This window comes from Mauremys mutica, chromosome 10, assembly GCF_020497125.1.
Source record: "Mauremys mutica isolate MM-2020 ecotype Southern chromosome 10, ASM2049712v1, whole genome shotgun sequence".
In the NCBI taxonomy this organism is placed as follows: domain Eukaryota; kingdom Metazoa; phylum Chordata; order Testudines; family Geoemydidae; genus Mauremys; species Mauremys mutica.
Genome location: NC_059081.1, coordinates 41,953,536 through 41,968,754, shown reverse-complemented (window position 1 = coordinate 41,968,754; position 15,219 = coordinate 41,953,536). Strand labels below are relative to the sequence as shown.

The following is a 15,219-nucleotide window of genomic DNA, read 5'->3' as shown; positions in this document are numbered from 1 at the left end:
CAGCTCCATGAGCATGACCCTGGCGGCAGCCAGCACTGCCCTACAGTGGGGATCAAACCCCCACCCACTGCACAGGCCCGTGCTGGGTAGAGGCTCCCACGGACTGGGGCTCAAACCCTTCCACCCACACACACACACCCACCCACACACCCACACACCCACACCCACACCCACACACACACACCCACACACACCCACACACACCCACACACACACACACACACACACACACACTACAGCTTGGTGCTGGGCAGAGGCTCCCACGGACTGGGAATTAACCCCCCCCCCAGCGCGCGCGCGCGCGCACACACTCTCTCTCTCTCTCTCTCTCCAGTCCTGTGCTGGGCAGAGACTCCCATGGACTGGGGAATCAACCCCCCACACACAGACACACACTGTACAGTCCCTTGCTGGGCAGAGGCTCCCATGGACTGGGGATCAACCCCCCCCCTCCCCCAAACACACACACTGACTAGCCCTGTGCTGGGCAGAGGCTCCCATGGGCCAGAGATCAAACCCCCGACACCATACAGCTTCATACTGGGCAGATGCTCCCATGGAGGGTGGATCAACCTCCCTCCCACACACACTGTACAGTCCCGTGCTGGGCAGAGGCTCCCATAGACTGGGGATCAAACCTCAAACACACTGTGCACCCTCAGTCTTGTAGTTCTTGGATGTATCTGGATCAAATACCGCATTAAGCCCCATCCTACGTAGTGTCTCTATATACCTGGGGATCAGTCACCAACTGTACTGTGAGCCTTATTTTTTATGTAGGGTGTCAAGGTTCCTTACCTACTCTGAACTCTAGGGTACAGATGTGGGGACCCCCATGAAAGCCCCCTAAGCTTATTTGTACTAGCTTAGGTTAAAACCTGGTACTCTGCCACCACCAAGTGCTTTAACAAGAAACAGGGAAAGGACCACTTGGAGTTCCTCTTCCCCCAAAATATCCCTCCAAGCCCTTACACCTCTTTTCCCGGGTAGGCTCGAGAAATATCCCCCCCAAGCCTCTACACCCCTTTCCCTGGGAAGGCTTGGTAATCCCCTCACCAATTAGTCCTGGTGAACACAGATCCAAACCCTTGGATCTTAAAACACTGAAAAATCAATCAGATTCTTAAAAGAATAATTTTATTAAAAGAAAAGGTAAAATTCATCTCTGTAAAATCAGGATTGAAAATAAACTTTACAGCGTAATCAGATTCAAAGAGCCCAGAGGAACCCCCGCTAGCCTTAGATCCAAAGTTACAGCAAACAGAGGTAAAACCTCTAGCAAAAGGAACATTTACAAGTTGAGAAAACAAAGATAAAACTAACACGCCTTGCCTGGCTGTTGTTTACAAGTTTGAAATATGAGACTTGTGCAGAAAGATTTGGAGAACATGGATTGATGTCTGGTCCCTCTTAGTCCCAAGAGTGAACACCCTCAAAAACAAAGAGCACACAAACAAAAGCCTTCTCCCCCCCGCCCCCCGGCCAGGAGGGATTTTATAGTATTGTCTACAGGAGGGTTGTTACCCTTCCCTTTCTAGTTATGACATAGGGTGACCAGATAGCAAGTATGAAAAATTGGGACAAGGGGTGGTGGGTAATAGGTGCCCTTATAAGAAAAAGCTCCAAATATCGGGAATGTCCCTATAAAATTGAGACATCTGGTCACCCTATTTGTATGCAGTGTTGTTGTAGCCATTGTGGTCTCAGAATATTAGAGAGACAATATGGGTGAGATAATATCTTTCATTGGATCAACTTCTGTTGGTGAAAGTGACAAGCTCCTGACTTTACGCAGAGCTCTTCTTCAGGTCTGGGAAAATGTACCCCTTGTGTCAGATGGAGTTGGCAGCAACAAAAGCCAGGTTCAATACCTAGGGGATCCTCTTAATACAAAACTGAACTGGCTTCAGCCCCCACCTGGTAATCTGGGAAAACTAAACACCACCCCTGGGCAATACCTCTAAGAGGCAGTACTTCCCCCTCACAAGCACTGAGTATGTTGCATCGAAAAGAAGATTTTTATTAAATGGGAAAGGGAACCCAGCATTAATTTGAGAAAACTCTACCACCATGATTCAAAAATATGTAACCATGGCAAACACCCACCCACAGTACATTGGGCACTGTCCTTTCCCTCAGTTTCCCACCTTATGGTGTGAATATGTCACAACCCATTCACAGTTGTCTTTAGTCAGCAAAGACCCAGACCTGAAGAAGAGCTCTGTGTAAGGGTATGTCTACACTGTAGTCGCAGCAGAGCACTGGGAGAGAGCTCTCTCAGCGATGTAATAAAACCACCTCCACGAGGGGAATAGCTACCAGTGCCAGGAGCGTGGCTCTCAGTGCTGGTGCACTGTCTACACTGTCACTTTACAGTGCTGTAACTTGCATCACCCATGGGGGTGTTTTTTCACACTCCTGAGTGAAGAAAGTTTCAGCACTGTAAGTGGCACTGTAGACAAGTCCTAAGTTTCAAAGATTGTCTCTCACCAACAGAAGTTGATGCAGTAAAAGGTATTACCTCATTCACCCACCTTGTCTCTCTAATCAGCCTTATTTTGGGTAGATGCCTCATTGTTTGTTCAGCCATCTGCTTATAGAGGGCTTATAGCAGGAGGAGGAACAGTGACTCACCCAGCAACCTACCATCCATCCAGATGGTGAGCATATAATACAGCAAAATACTCCCCATGTCTACAAGGGCATAAAGTGTAATACATGTGGCAAAATCTCCCCAGAGAGAATGATACACAGTAAAATCCACAAATCCCCCACAGAGGGAGAAAGTGAAGTGTAACACACAAAGCAAAATCCCTCATGCTTTAGCTCAGTGACACATCCCAGTTACAATATAGTTAGGGGTTGTCCACAATGCAAACGTAAACTTTTCTTAAACTACAACTGTCAGAATTACATTTCTAGTGCAGGTGGGGTTTAAATGATATTAAAATCCCCTTTACACATGAACAGATGGACTTTTAAACTCTGCCTCTATCATACCCCTTCACCAACCCCAATGATTTGGGGTTTCCGACATTTGGGACCTTGGACTATTATGCAGACATCATTAATGATACCATAGTTTATGCTGAGTCTACAGCCTATTTGAACCCTCTAACTTTTGACTAGAGTTAAACAGATTATTTGCTCATTGGAAAGCAGATAAGGTAGGAATTTTTTTCTGAGAAGTGCTACGTTAAAGATATTTGCTATTTAAACAAATATTGTTTTGTGGGCCGTCCTCCCCACCCCACACACAGTGTTTCATGCATTTGGGGCCCACTTGCAAGGTTTGTGCAGCTCCATATAACATTTATTTTACTGATGACAACAATCACTGATTTCCCTGAGCATTGGGAGCAGTGTGAAAGAAAGTTTTGAGGAACCACAGGCAGCTTGAGGGAAGTTGGGGGCAACCAAAGGATCATTGACAGATTACTGGGTGAGAGAGAGTTTGGGGGTTATTGGAGAGAGAGATTCTGGACTGGTTGCTGTGTTGGAAATGAAAATGGAGTCACCTGGAGGAGAGGGTGGCCAAGGAGCCCAGGAGGGGAGGGAGCCTACTCCATTGTACCTCTGCTCCCTAGTAGCCCCCCTCCATTCAGCCAATCCCCTTCTGTCAGCCCATTCAAACCATGGCCCATCCCCTCCTATTAGTCAACACCTGTCCCTTCCATTAGCCCCGTCCACCCCATTATTCCCTGCCTTATCCTGCCCACTAGTTCCTTATCCTGCCCACCCGCTCCATTAGACCCTCACCTCTCCAGCCAGCGGGGTGCTGAGGCAGCCGACCACTTCTGATTCCTTTTTGCTTCATGGTGGGCTCCCCCATGATGGCACCAAAGCAAACATGTGGAGCAGAAAGCAGGAAGAGGGGATATAAAATGCCCACCTAGCTGTCTTCAATTCTGACACCACAGTGGTCCCCACTGGCTGGGAGGAATCACTGTAAGGGAAGCCCCACTTTGTCCCTACTGCAGGATGGGTGAGTTGCCAGCACAGGGCTGCTTGGTTGTAGAAGTGGAGGGCCGCAGATATGAGCATTGAGAATAGTGCATGATCCTTAGTTGTTTGTTGCTATTTGTTGTAATTGTGTAGGTCTGGAGACAATGGGGGCTGAAGAGGGGAGAAGGTTGGATGTAGGCACTGTAGAGGCAACCCTGGGAGAAGGAGGAGAATGGAGGGAAAGAGGGACAGGTGGCAGGAAGGGGAAGGTGAGAACTGGAGAGGAAAACACAGCCTTCATAGGGCTGGACAAGCCTCATTAAATTCATCAGGTACTGAATTTGAAGAGCCTTACAAGACTCCTCAGTATAGTAAGGACGAGAAAGGAGCCCCAGGAAGAACTCTCTTCCCTTCTCCACTTGCTGCATCATGATGCTCCTCTAGTCCAGTGGAGGGGATCCAAAAGCAGTGAATCTGTCTTCTGCTCTCACCTGCATGTGGCAAAGTAAAGCATTCCAATTTAAAACAAAACCAAATGACAAAAACAAGCAGTAAAGGAATTCACAGACAATAGAGTTTATTAGGCTGGTGTTAATGCTGAGAATATCTATTGGTTTTGAGAAAAGATAAACCTTACCATAATATTGTAGTCAAAAAAACAAACATTGGAAACAAAGGAACTTCACGTTTAAAACTAAATTTCAACAACATTTGAAAATATGGAAATTGCTGTATATTAATTATTCAGGAGGGATAGCTCAGTGGTTTGAGCATTGGCCTGCTAAACCCAGGGTTGTAAGTTCAATCCTTGAGGGGGCCACTTAGGGATCTGGGGCAAAAATTGCTCCTGCTAGTGAAGGCAGGGGGCTGGACTTGATGACCTTTCAAGGTCCCTTCCAGTTCTAGGAGATTGGTATATCTCCAATTATTATTTTATTATATATTAGGTCTACCCACCACCATAAATAGTCCAAAAGACTAAAAATGTAAAACATTGAGCAAAGGGTGCCCAGGCAAAGAAAAGTTGGCACTTTGATAGCCCGTATCAAATGACTAACACCTAATTATAAAGAACATTGTCTATATAGAATTCACCAAGTGATACGAAGCACCCAGTTCTACCACCAGATACATAGGTGGATAATGCAGTGCAAGGCAAGGTCTAGAATTTAGGAGCTGTAATAATCCAAAGGCTATCAGATGGAATCCTAGTTTCTTAGCCACAAGAGAAGGAAAAAGATATAAATCAAGCACATGTTCTCTTACTACAGTACCTACAAGTCTTTCCTTCACCAGAGCCTGCTGCAAATAAATTTATTAATTATTTGGCTATAGCTATACTGGTCAATTTCCCTGTGTAGACAAGCTCTAAGAGATGGGATGTAACTCTCCAGAGCCTTGCTCTCCTCAGAGGCTATCTTTACCAATGAAGGTGTAAATAACCTTGCCCCCACCTCAGGGGCGGCTCTAGGCATTTTGCCACCCCAAGCACGGCAGGCAGGCTGCCTTCCTCCGAAGCCATGGGACCAGCAGACCCTCCGCAGGGAAGCCACCGAGGGCAGCCTGCCTGCCGCTCTCGCGGTGCCGGCAGAGCGCCCCCCGCGGCTTGCTGCCCCAAGCACACGCTTGGTGTGCTGGGGCCTGGAGCCGCCCCTGCCCCACCTGCACATCTGGTCCTGGGTCCTTAAAGAAATAGTACTGTGGATTTTTCCTAAATACTAATTTCCTGGAACCACTTCCTCTCTTCCTTCATGTACCCCTAAACTCCCAGAACCTTATAGGGCCATGCCATAGCCATGGAACAAGGATTGGCTGGCCTTCTGCCCTTGAAGGGGACAGATCACTTGTTACATGCACAAAAATCACATTTTTACATAGCTCAACATATACAATTAATACAGAGATACTTAAGATCATAGATTGTCAGAAATGTTCACTCTGTCTCCTTTAAGGGCTGTCACATAGTAGAGTTCCATTTTACCCCACTTCTAGCAGTGACATGAGGAGCTGTTGAGATCTGCAGTTTCATATAAATGTGGTGATGTCCAGATATACATGTATTTTTCATTAAATCTAGACACTGTAACCCAGACCCTTACAGATATCTAGGTGCCAAAATGCCTTTGAGGATCAGGATTTTTTTTTTTTTTTTTGCTTTCGCAGGTGGGGATGAAAGCAAACTCACCCTCAAACCCACATAAAAGAGGAGGTAAGGCTGATAGGCATGGGGCAACATTCAGAGGACTGAGCCATAACTGTGAGTGCACATGCTGTTGTTAGTGTATGTCTGACCTTTAAAAATATAGTTTTCAGTCTCTGGGGTAGGTTGGAACCATCACTACTTTTGGATCACAAGTGACTCTAGTAATACATAATACATTTGTTTCAGTTATGTCTAGGCCCACAATATGATAGTTCTTTTTCACATGGACCTCACCTCACCAAGTCACACCTGTGCAATCTCATGGCTAGATAACTGAAACATATCCTACTTGGGGCTTCACTTGAAAACCAGCAGGAAGCACCACCTGGCTCACCTCTTATATTGCATATGAGAACTGTGCTTCCATTTTCTGCACTGGCTACCTATTCACATCCAAGTGAAATACACCTTGTGTGGTCTTGCACCCAGTTATATCCAGGGGTGCTGGAACAATTTGTACAGTGAGTGCACTGAGAGCAAACTGTGAGAGCATTGAACCAAACTGTAAACCCCATATGATGGAAACCATTTCAAGCCAGGGTGTGCAGCAGCAACACCAGCACACCTAATTCCAGCACCTATGGTTATATCAGAGATCTTTTCTGTCCTGCGAAGACAGTCACAATCTATTGGTTCAATCTTGCTGTAAGTTCTTGCAACTGAACAATCTGGCACCCGCATTGGGGAGTTCTTAGTGAGTGGCCCATGCTTTTGGGATCTACTCCCTCTGGCATGCAAGACCAGATTTGATAAGCTTCAGGGTGCAAAATAATGGAAGTTTGTTCTGCCAAGTTTTTTACTTGACTTCTGAACAGTTTTTAAGAGCAAGATATATGGGTTTTATTAAGAGCCTTTTTAACTTACATTTTGTGAATTTTATAATTTTATATTTTTTAATTTGAGGCACTCGTGTGATGAAGAGAGAGTCACCATTTATAAATCAGTAAATATATGAATACATGGATTTTAAAATAATACTCCTATACCCATGTTAACCACTGGATTTAATACTAAAGATTACCAGAAAGTTAAATTGCATCCATTATGTGAACAGTGGTTGGGCAAAATCCAATCTTTGCTAGTCATTAAAAAATTTATTGTTAGTGGGCTTTGTATCATCTATTTTCAAATACCACTCTAAACTTTATTGTGTTTAATCTAGTTTACTTGTTAAAGGAATATAAAAAAGGACATTAAGAATGTAGATTTAGTGTAGCAAGGCAGTTAAAATGAAGAATAATGGATATAAAGCCTTCATTCTCAGGTTTCACTGATGCAGTAACATAACAAAAATCATATTACTAGGATGCAGACATTTTTACAAAGGGTATATAAACAAAATGCACCTTTTTTCCTCATAAAGAATGGTCCTGATCCAGCAAACACTTACACATGTGAGTAACTTTATATACACACAGCTGCATTGGGCTATTAGTAAAAACAATAACTGCTGAAATTATAGTTGACACTCCTGCAATGAGCTATCTAGAAGTGGAACCCCTCTGCTCATGTAGTGCCTCATTAAAGTCAACAGAGTTGGGTGTGGGTGAAGAGGTCTCATTGCAGGGACATAGGTTGTAACAGAAAAGTTATTCTTTTGATAACCCTTTTGTAAGAAATGCACTGTTTATGCCACTGTAGTTAAGGTGAATCAGTGGTTTCCATTATAAACCTACATTTTCTGGACTTTATTACTTATAACAATTTGCTGTATGCTGAAGTGTAGTAGCAAATATATCTTTTTGGAGAGTGCTAGCTGTAACTCAAATGATACAGCTTCAGGTTGGTATTTTTGTTTGTTTGTTTAGTTTTAATTGCTACTTTGCAATCCATTACTCTTCCATGGCTGTTACCTTTGTGTGTTTTAGGAAACAAAAAACACAAATAAAAAATAAGGAATTGAATTTCATTATGAAGCTATTTTGTGGAGATATGTACTAATTTTGTTCAAGATATAAGGCCATGTCTACACTTGCAAGTTTATAGCAAGCTGTAAGATCACTCAGGTAGCCACTCTATGCCGACCGGAGAGAGCTCTCCCCTCAACATAATAAACTACGTTGATGAGTGGCAGGCAGTAGCTATGTCGGTGAGAGAAGCTCTCCTGCCAATAGCGTTGTGAACACTGGCACTTATGCCAGCATAACTTATGTCACTCAAGGTGTGTTTTTTTCACACCCCTGAGCAACATACATTTTGCTGACATAAGTGGTAGTGTAGACATGGCCTAATCCTGCATCTCATGTTCACACAAAACTCCCAAGCTGAGATTTTAACTTTATATATTGGCAAAACACAGAAATCAAAGATGATCAAAACTTTGTGCACTTGAGGGCTGCATTGGCAACTTGCCAAGAGTGCAAGGAAAGCAACTAATTTGCTTAAAATAAGGTAGATATTAATAAATTAAAATACTGTAGTATTTTGCACGTCTATCATTCTCATCTGTACAGCGCACAGTGGTTATTATTATCCCCACCTTACAGATGAAACTAGTACACAGAAAAATTAAATAACATTCCCAGGGTTACAAAACAAGTAAGTGGCAGAGTCCGGAATAGGACCTAGGTTTCCTGATTCCCAGCTTCATGCTCAACCAATTGAATAAGTAAACATCACCTGTTCATCTCAAGATAGAGCATAGCATGCTGGGACTTGTAGTCTCAGTGGGTCAGCTTTCTGTATTAAAGAAAAGGGGAGCCATGGGTCAAAAGCAGAACTTTGTGGGCTGCATTTTGTCCCCCTCCTGCTATAAAGGCTTAGTGCAAACTGTGATTGATTTATGCATCACACCATAAATCTTTTCTTGGAGGCCACAAAGACCCACAGATGCAAAAATCATCTTAATCAAAAGTATTCTAATTGTATTAGCACAGAGTGACTGTCTATTGGGTAAATAACACCACATTTTATATTTGGCTTGCATACCCCATTACATACTTAATTGCCTACAGCTTAGAACCACTAAAATGTCAATGGAATAAATAGTAAATGACCAGAAACAGGTATTTATTTAACTTCCCAACGTGAACTGACTTGTGTGTTGTGATGAAGCAGACACAGTGCAGTTTGTCCTCTGTTACTGTGTGATGTACAGTGGTTGTTATCATTATAATTTATTTGTATTATTGTAGTGCCTAAGAGCCCCAGTCATGGACCAGGGTCCCACTGTGCTAGGCACTGTACAGAGAACAAATAGTCAATTTAATCTCTCTCTGATTCAACAAGGTGCCTTATCCCAGTTAAAAACCACCGTAATTATAAGTATGTGCAGTGAAAAAAATCAGTCAAAACGGAAGGCCTATGTTTAAAATGAAAATGAAGAAAGAGTTTACTCTAAACTTAAGGCATCTATTAGCGACATGGTGACAATGGGTAGTTTTTCCCATATCTATTTCCCACTGCACAGCAAACAAATGGACTTGTAACAACTATAAGTATTTACTTAGCATTTAGGATAAGAGAATAATATAGTTTAAAAAGTATAAAAGTCATCCAAGGTTTGTAAGCTGTTATGAGAAAATATTTGACGCCACAAAGCAGGTCTTTCCATTTGTAATTTTGTCTGCTAAGCACTTTTTTTTTTTAAAGAGAGAAGACAATTAATTTGTTTTGTTTTACTCTTTTATGTGTAAATTATTGCTCCAATTTTTTACTAAAAAATAAAGTGAGGGCTCACATTTTAAAAAAAGATAATATAGTCTGTATGTTTGTTGTCTGGTTTATTTATTTGTTCCTTGATCCTGAAAACAGAGCTATTTATGCAATCAACAGTATATTTTGCAGTAGTCTGGGATGACCCTAAAGGAAAGGTCTGTGGTATTGTATTGCAAGTGTCCCACACACATTCAATTCTGTGTGACCATTTCAAACGTGATATGTTCTTACTGCCTGCATCTGATTTCCAAGGAAACAAGATTTTCCATGATTATCTAAATAGCCAAAGTATACATAATCCAAATGTTTCTTTATCCCACTCAGACATGGCAACTGCATGCCATTTCCTCCATAGAAAATGACAAATGCACCGCCAGCCTTCCAAGCCAATGGTTTTGTTATGTCTTCTATGGCAAAAATATATAAGTTTTTTTGCAGATCCTTTTTTGGACTGTGGGCTTCCACCAATAGCATCTAGGTAAAATGTAATCTATGACTGATATAGTCCTTTCTTTTTGGTTTTCTTTTTTAATGAAGTCTGGGGGAAAATAAAGTGAACAAAAATCATAATATTAATTATTCTTAATAATGCAGAGCATGGTGAGTATTTGCTAAGGTAAGGCTGGAATACTGTACTAATTCCAATGAGAATTATGAACTGTGCTTTTATTCCTATTAGCATAACTGACAACCTGTTTCCAACTGCTAGGCATCAAAGTGAACATATGCAACACCCAACTGCTGGGTTTAATGTTGAATGAATAAATGTTAGACCTTATCTATCATTTATTTGTCTCATGTGTACACCCATGTATATTACAGACATTTTTATTCAATTATTCAGGAATTGGCACATGAGTTGCATTATCTCATTCCTCTGGGTATCTTGCGGACAGAATAATGCAAAAGAACAGGAACTAACGTGTACAGTTAAGATTGTTCATGGGGAACCAAGGTGTCATTAAGCTGCTCATATCATGTGAGAAAAAAATATATTTAAAATAAGCACTAGGTTTTAACACAGACTGTGGTTATGTTTGTACCAGTGAATTGTTTGACTCTTGTTGTAGAGTTTAGTCTTAATTTAATGTGCTTGCAAATTAAGACTAAACTCTACAACTCTTCAACAAGAGTCAGAAACAATTCACAGGTATGAACTGTGTCATTTTGATAGATACAGAGCCATGTACTGCTACAAAGCAAAAGTGTATGTATTTAGTCAGGAAAATATATGGCATGAGACAATTAATTGTAAGTGGCTTGGTGTGATCTAATGGCCTCATCCAGCTCCACTAACATTGATGGGAGTCTTTCCTTTGACTTCAATGGAACAGGAGCAGCACCCAAAATGAGGATTTTACCTGACCTTTTTATAAAATTGATACATTCCTCAAAATCTAAGTGACTGGCATGAACATGGAAACCATTACGAAAATGAAAACCATGACAAAGCACTAACCCCTAAGCCATGTGACAACTTTAGAGGCAGAAGCAACACAGCTGTTTTTGAAGTTTGCATGAGAACCATGTGCTGTTAGGAAAATACGTTACTGTGGATGCATGTGTATGAGCATTTGTATTTAAAACAGAAGGAATACTAACAGTAGGCTTGGCAGGGAAAATGTATTTAAAAACAATAAAAAATATTTGTAGAGGAATCAAGTCATTTTAAATATTTGGATAAAAAAAGTTTTGATTTGGATTTATTTCTCCAATGCTTGTTGTACTTCACTTGTTTGGGATATTCCCTTTTTATTTATTTATTTTCTTTTTTAAAGGACAGTTAGAAGTTAGTAGCTATTTTTCTAGTGTTTTAGTGAGTGATCAGCACAGGCTTTGAACATTCATTTTTGGTGTCATTAATTTTATAAGAAGCTGTAAACATTTATTTTGGTTGCAATTAGTTTCATGCAGGTAATCCAATTACTGTGTTTTTTTAATGGCAACCTAAGAAGTGAATCAGCTATTTAGGGATAAATGGTAACATGCATTATAGAAGAAGTGTCTGTGCATGTGTGTGTTTGTGTTTGTAAGTATGTGTAATTTGGGGCTTACAATTTCATTTTACTTTGCAAATGCAAGTAAAATACAATGTGTAACCTAACACTTCAATCTTGGGAGGTCACATCCCTCAAGCACTAAAGATACTTACACCATACTCATTGTCAAGAATCCCTTATGTGCCTCCCAGCCCAGCCATCTGTCTTTCACCTCAACATTCAGCCTGAGATGTCTGGTCTTTTTCTTTTTCTTTTTTTTTTTTTTTACTCTGTTTGGGAAAGTTCTGTTTCCTGTGATCTCCCACGTCTCCATCTGTGTTAGCAGCAATCAGCAGAGCAGCCACTGATGATGATTATGCTTGACGCTTCAGAGGAAGAGAAGTTCTAGTGGAAAGGGAAAGGCCTCTATTTCAACCTTATTCTGAAGGGCACCTTGGGATAGGGTGACCAGACAGCAAGTGTGAAAAACTGGGACAGGGGGTAGGGGGTAATAGGAGCCTATATAAGAAAAAGACCCAAAAATCAGGACTGTCCCTATAAAATCGGGACATCTGGTCACCCTACCTTGGGATGGAAGATACAACGTGGAGTAATAAGCCACACAGGTTGCAACTTCGCAGCCTATCTGACTAATCTAGTTCACAGTCCTGGTTTGATTTCTACCTCTTGGACCTAAACAACAACAGCCATTTTTCTTCAAGGATGGGGCAGATTCAAGATATGTTTTGGCTTGGTTTTGGGCATCCAAGACATAACTGTAAACATCAACAACATTCACGGAACGGCATTAGCCATCCCTTAGATTATACATGAAGGTAAAAATTAAAGTGGAATTTTCAAATCACCTGTTGGAATATTTATAGCCCTTTGCCAGCCACAAGAGGACATTTCAAGTGAGGTGTAGTGCTAATGACAGACCAACTGACTGAACTTCTTTCTCCACAGAACTGGCATAACAAGTGCTAGCTTCCCCATGCTACCTAGACAATGTACTTCAGCCCTCATCTGCAGAGCAATTCAGTCTCCAGGCTCCTCAGCTCTCTGTCAAGATTATCAACAGAGTGCAAAGTAGTGCCAGTTGTGATAGTGGACAACTGCCAACTAGGAACCACAGTGAGACACTACACCTATTTCACATAGGCCAGCAAGCAGCTAACAACCAGCAATAACTGCTGGATCTGGGCTGGCTTCTACCCAGCCACCCTAAAGTCACAAATCCACTGAAATTCATCCCCCTTTAAACTGGGATTTTATGTTTAACATCTATTTAGTTTTGGGGTTTTTTCATTCTGTTAGCCATGAGTTTATTTTGTCCCTTGCCATTAGTTATTCTGACTTCTCAACTAAACCCAGGAAGGCAGGAAATCAGTCTAAAACAGGCCCTTTGGGATTTCCTTCGGCTGGGTTTTACCTTGCTCTTTATTCTACAAGTGCTGACTTACAGAAATCAGATGAGAGAGATCAGTCTTGTTCACACTTGGATGAACTTCACTTGTCTGTTCCTCATTTTGAACTTGGAACTGCACAACAAAGAACCATCAATCCCACTGGTCTTTTGCACAAAGAGATGTCTGCAGGCAAACCAAATCTTTCTGAACTTTAACAGTCAGAGGTTTTCAAATTTGATAAGATTTATTGTAAACTAATGTAATATGGAGCATTTATTTAACCATATGGTATAATCAAGAACCTGAGAACTAGAAGATAACATAAGTAATCAGATCAGGCTGCAAGTGCTGTGTGAGGCCTATTTCTTTTCCATTCTTGCCCAACGGCCCCTCCCCTCGGAGAAGGCAGGAGGTAAGAATCAATGGGGCAAAACGGAGTAGAATGGGAGCTTGTGATGCAACCCTATGATTGGGACAACGTGAAATCCAGCCCTCTCCCCCCCAAAACATCATTGCATTGGTTTAGTTTTGCCCGATAGCCTCTCTCTCTTCGGTACTGTGCTTATGTCTTTTCAAACGTTTATTCGAATTATTGTGCGGATTCTGGAGTAAGCCAGTCCCCTTTGGGAAAACAAAGTAGGGATCCAGTAAATGCTACAGCCCTCGGCTACAGATCGGCATTCATTCTTGCAATGGACCTGCGAGGAACAGATAAGGTGCTAAGGGCACCTTTTTTTTAAACCGGGGAGCTTTTAGAAATATTGGCGTTTTTTGGTGGTGGCAACAAAAATCTTGCAAAGGATAAAGTATTTTCTACTCTTCCTTGTCTCTGTCTCTTCTCTGCCTGAACTCTCTCTGACCCTGCTCTCCTCGAAGGTCTTTGGGTGGGATAGAAGCAGTCCACTCCCCCTTTTAAAGTTCAGTTAAAAATGGAATTGGGGAACCAAAACTTGCTGCATTCCCGCTAACTGCCAGTTCGGCCCGTGATGATTTTGTGTGATCAACGCGAGCAGAATCTGGCTTTGAATGAGCCGGACCGCGAGGCAAGACAACATAACTTGGAGGAGATCAGATTTACTCCTCCCTCAAGGTGTAAATGTGAAGCCACCGTGTGTTTTCATACGTGTGTTTGAATGGGCAGGCGAGAGACTTTCAAGTAGTTCCCTTTGGAAAAGGAAATATGTATCAGGGAATCCGTGAAGTTGTTTCGCTTTGCATATGTGTAGATTTCAGTGTTTTTCAAAGCAGGATGCATTGCCATATCAAAGACTTCTGGAGCAGAGACCGGAGGTCACTGAAAATGCGTCCATCCCGGAGACCCTTTGAAATACCGATACATCACTGTGGGTCCTCTGTTGTTTTAACCGAGAGCTAATTAGCATTACGCGGCTGAAAGACAGATGGGCCCAATACATAAGAATAATATTGAAAACGTTACATTGAAAAGTGTGACGTAGTTTTCCAATCCGGTTATTTTTTTATTTCTCCAGACTCTTAAAATCCGTGAGTTTTGGTTAAAAGGGATCTCCACAAAACTTATCTTGAATGTGGTCGGAGTTCACTATTGCTAGGGTTCTGCTTTTATGCAAGTGATTGCTTTCAGATGACTGACTTTTCAGTAGTCGTTTTTTATCAGGGGAGTATTATGCACTTATTTCTCGGCGATTTAGGCTTTTTAAAATAGGATTGTGATGTCCTGGGTAATTAAACTATTTCATCCACGTGGATTGATACTGGGATGTTTTTCAAAGGTTTGTAGGTCAGTGATTTACTAGAGAAAACAAGTGGAGATTCCCTAGCGTGAGTCTTACCGAGTTCCATTGGAGACTGAAGGTCATCCATTGAACTTCTGAAACAAGAACATGCACGTGTTCCTTTTTACTTCAACTCTCTTTTGTAATTCTTGACTTTACATGTGTGAATTCGCCCCCTTGCGCCCTTTTGATGTGCGGGTACCCTACTGCGAACCCTAAAAGTTTTTTTTTAATTAAAACTACCCTATTTGCAAACCACGCTTCTGTAGGCG

At 41.8% G+C, this 15,219-nt stretch overlaps 1 protein-coding gene across 1 annotated transcript in view; it reads right to left on the bottom strand.

Annotated features, from left to right (window-relative positions):
* The window catches only part of MTX2 (metaxin 2), a 50,139-nt gene extending 46,276 nt beyond the window's left edge, over positions 1-3,863 (bottom strand). The window contains exon 1 of the mRNA XM_044978523.1: positions 3,760-3,863. Coding sequence (XP_044834458.1) covers positions 3,760-3,832 — 73 coding nt within the window. The 5' untranslated portion in view covers positions 3,833-3,863. The remainder of the gene's footprint in view (positions 1-3,759) is intronic.
* Between the last annotated feature and the right edge of the window lie 11,356 nt (positions 3,864-15,219).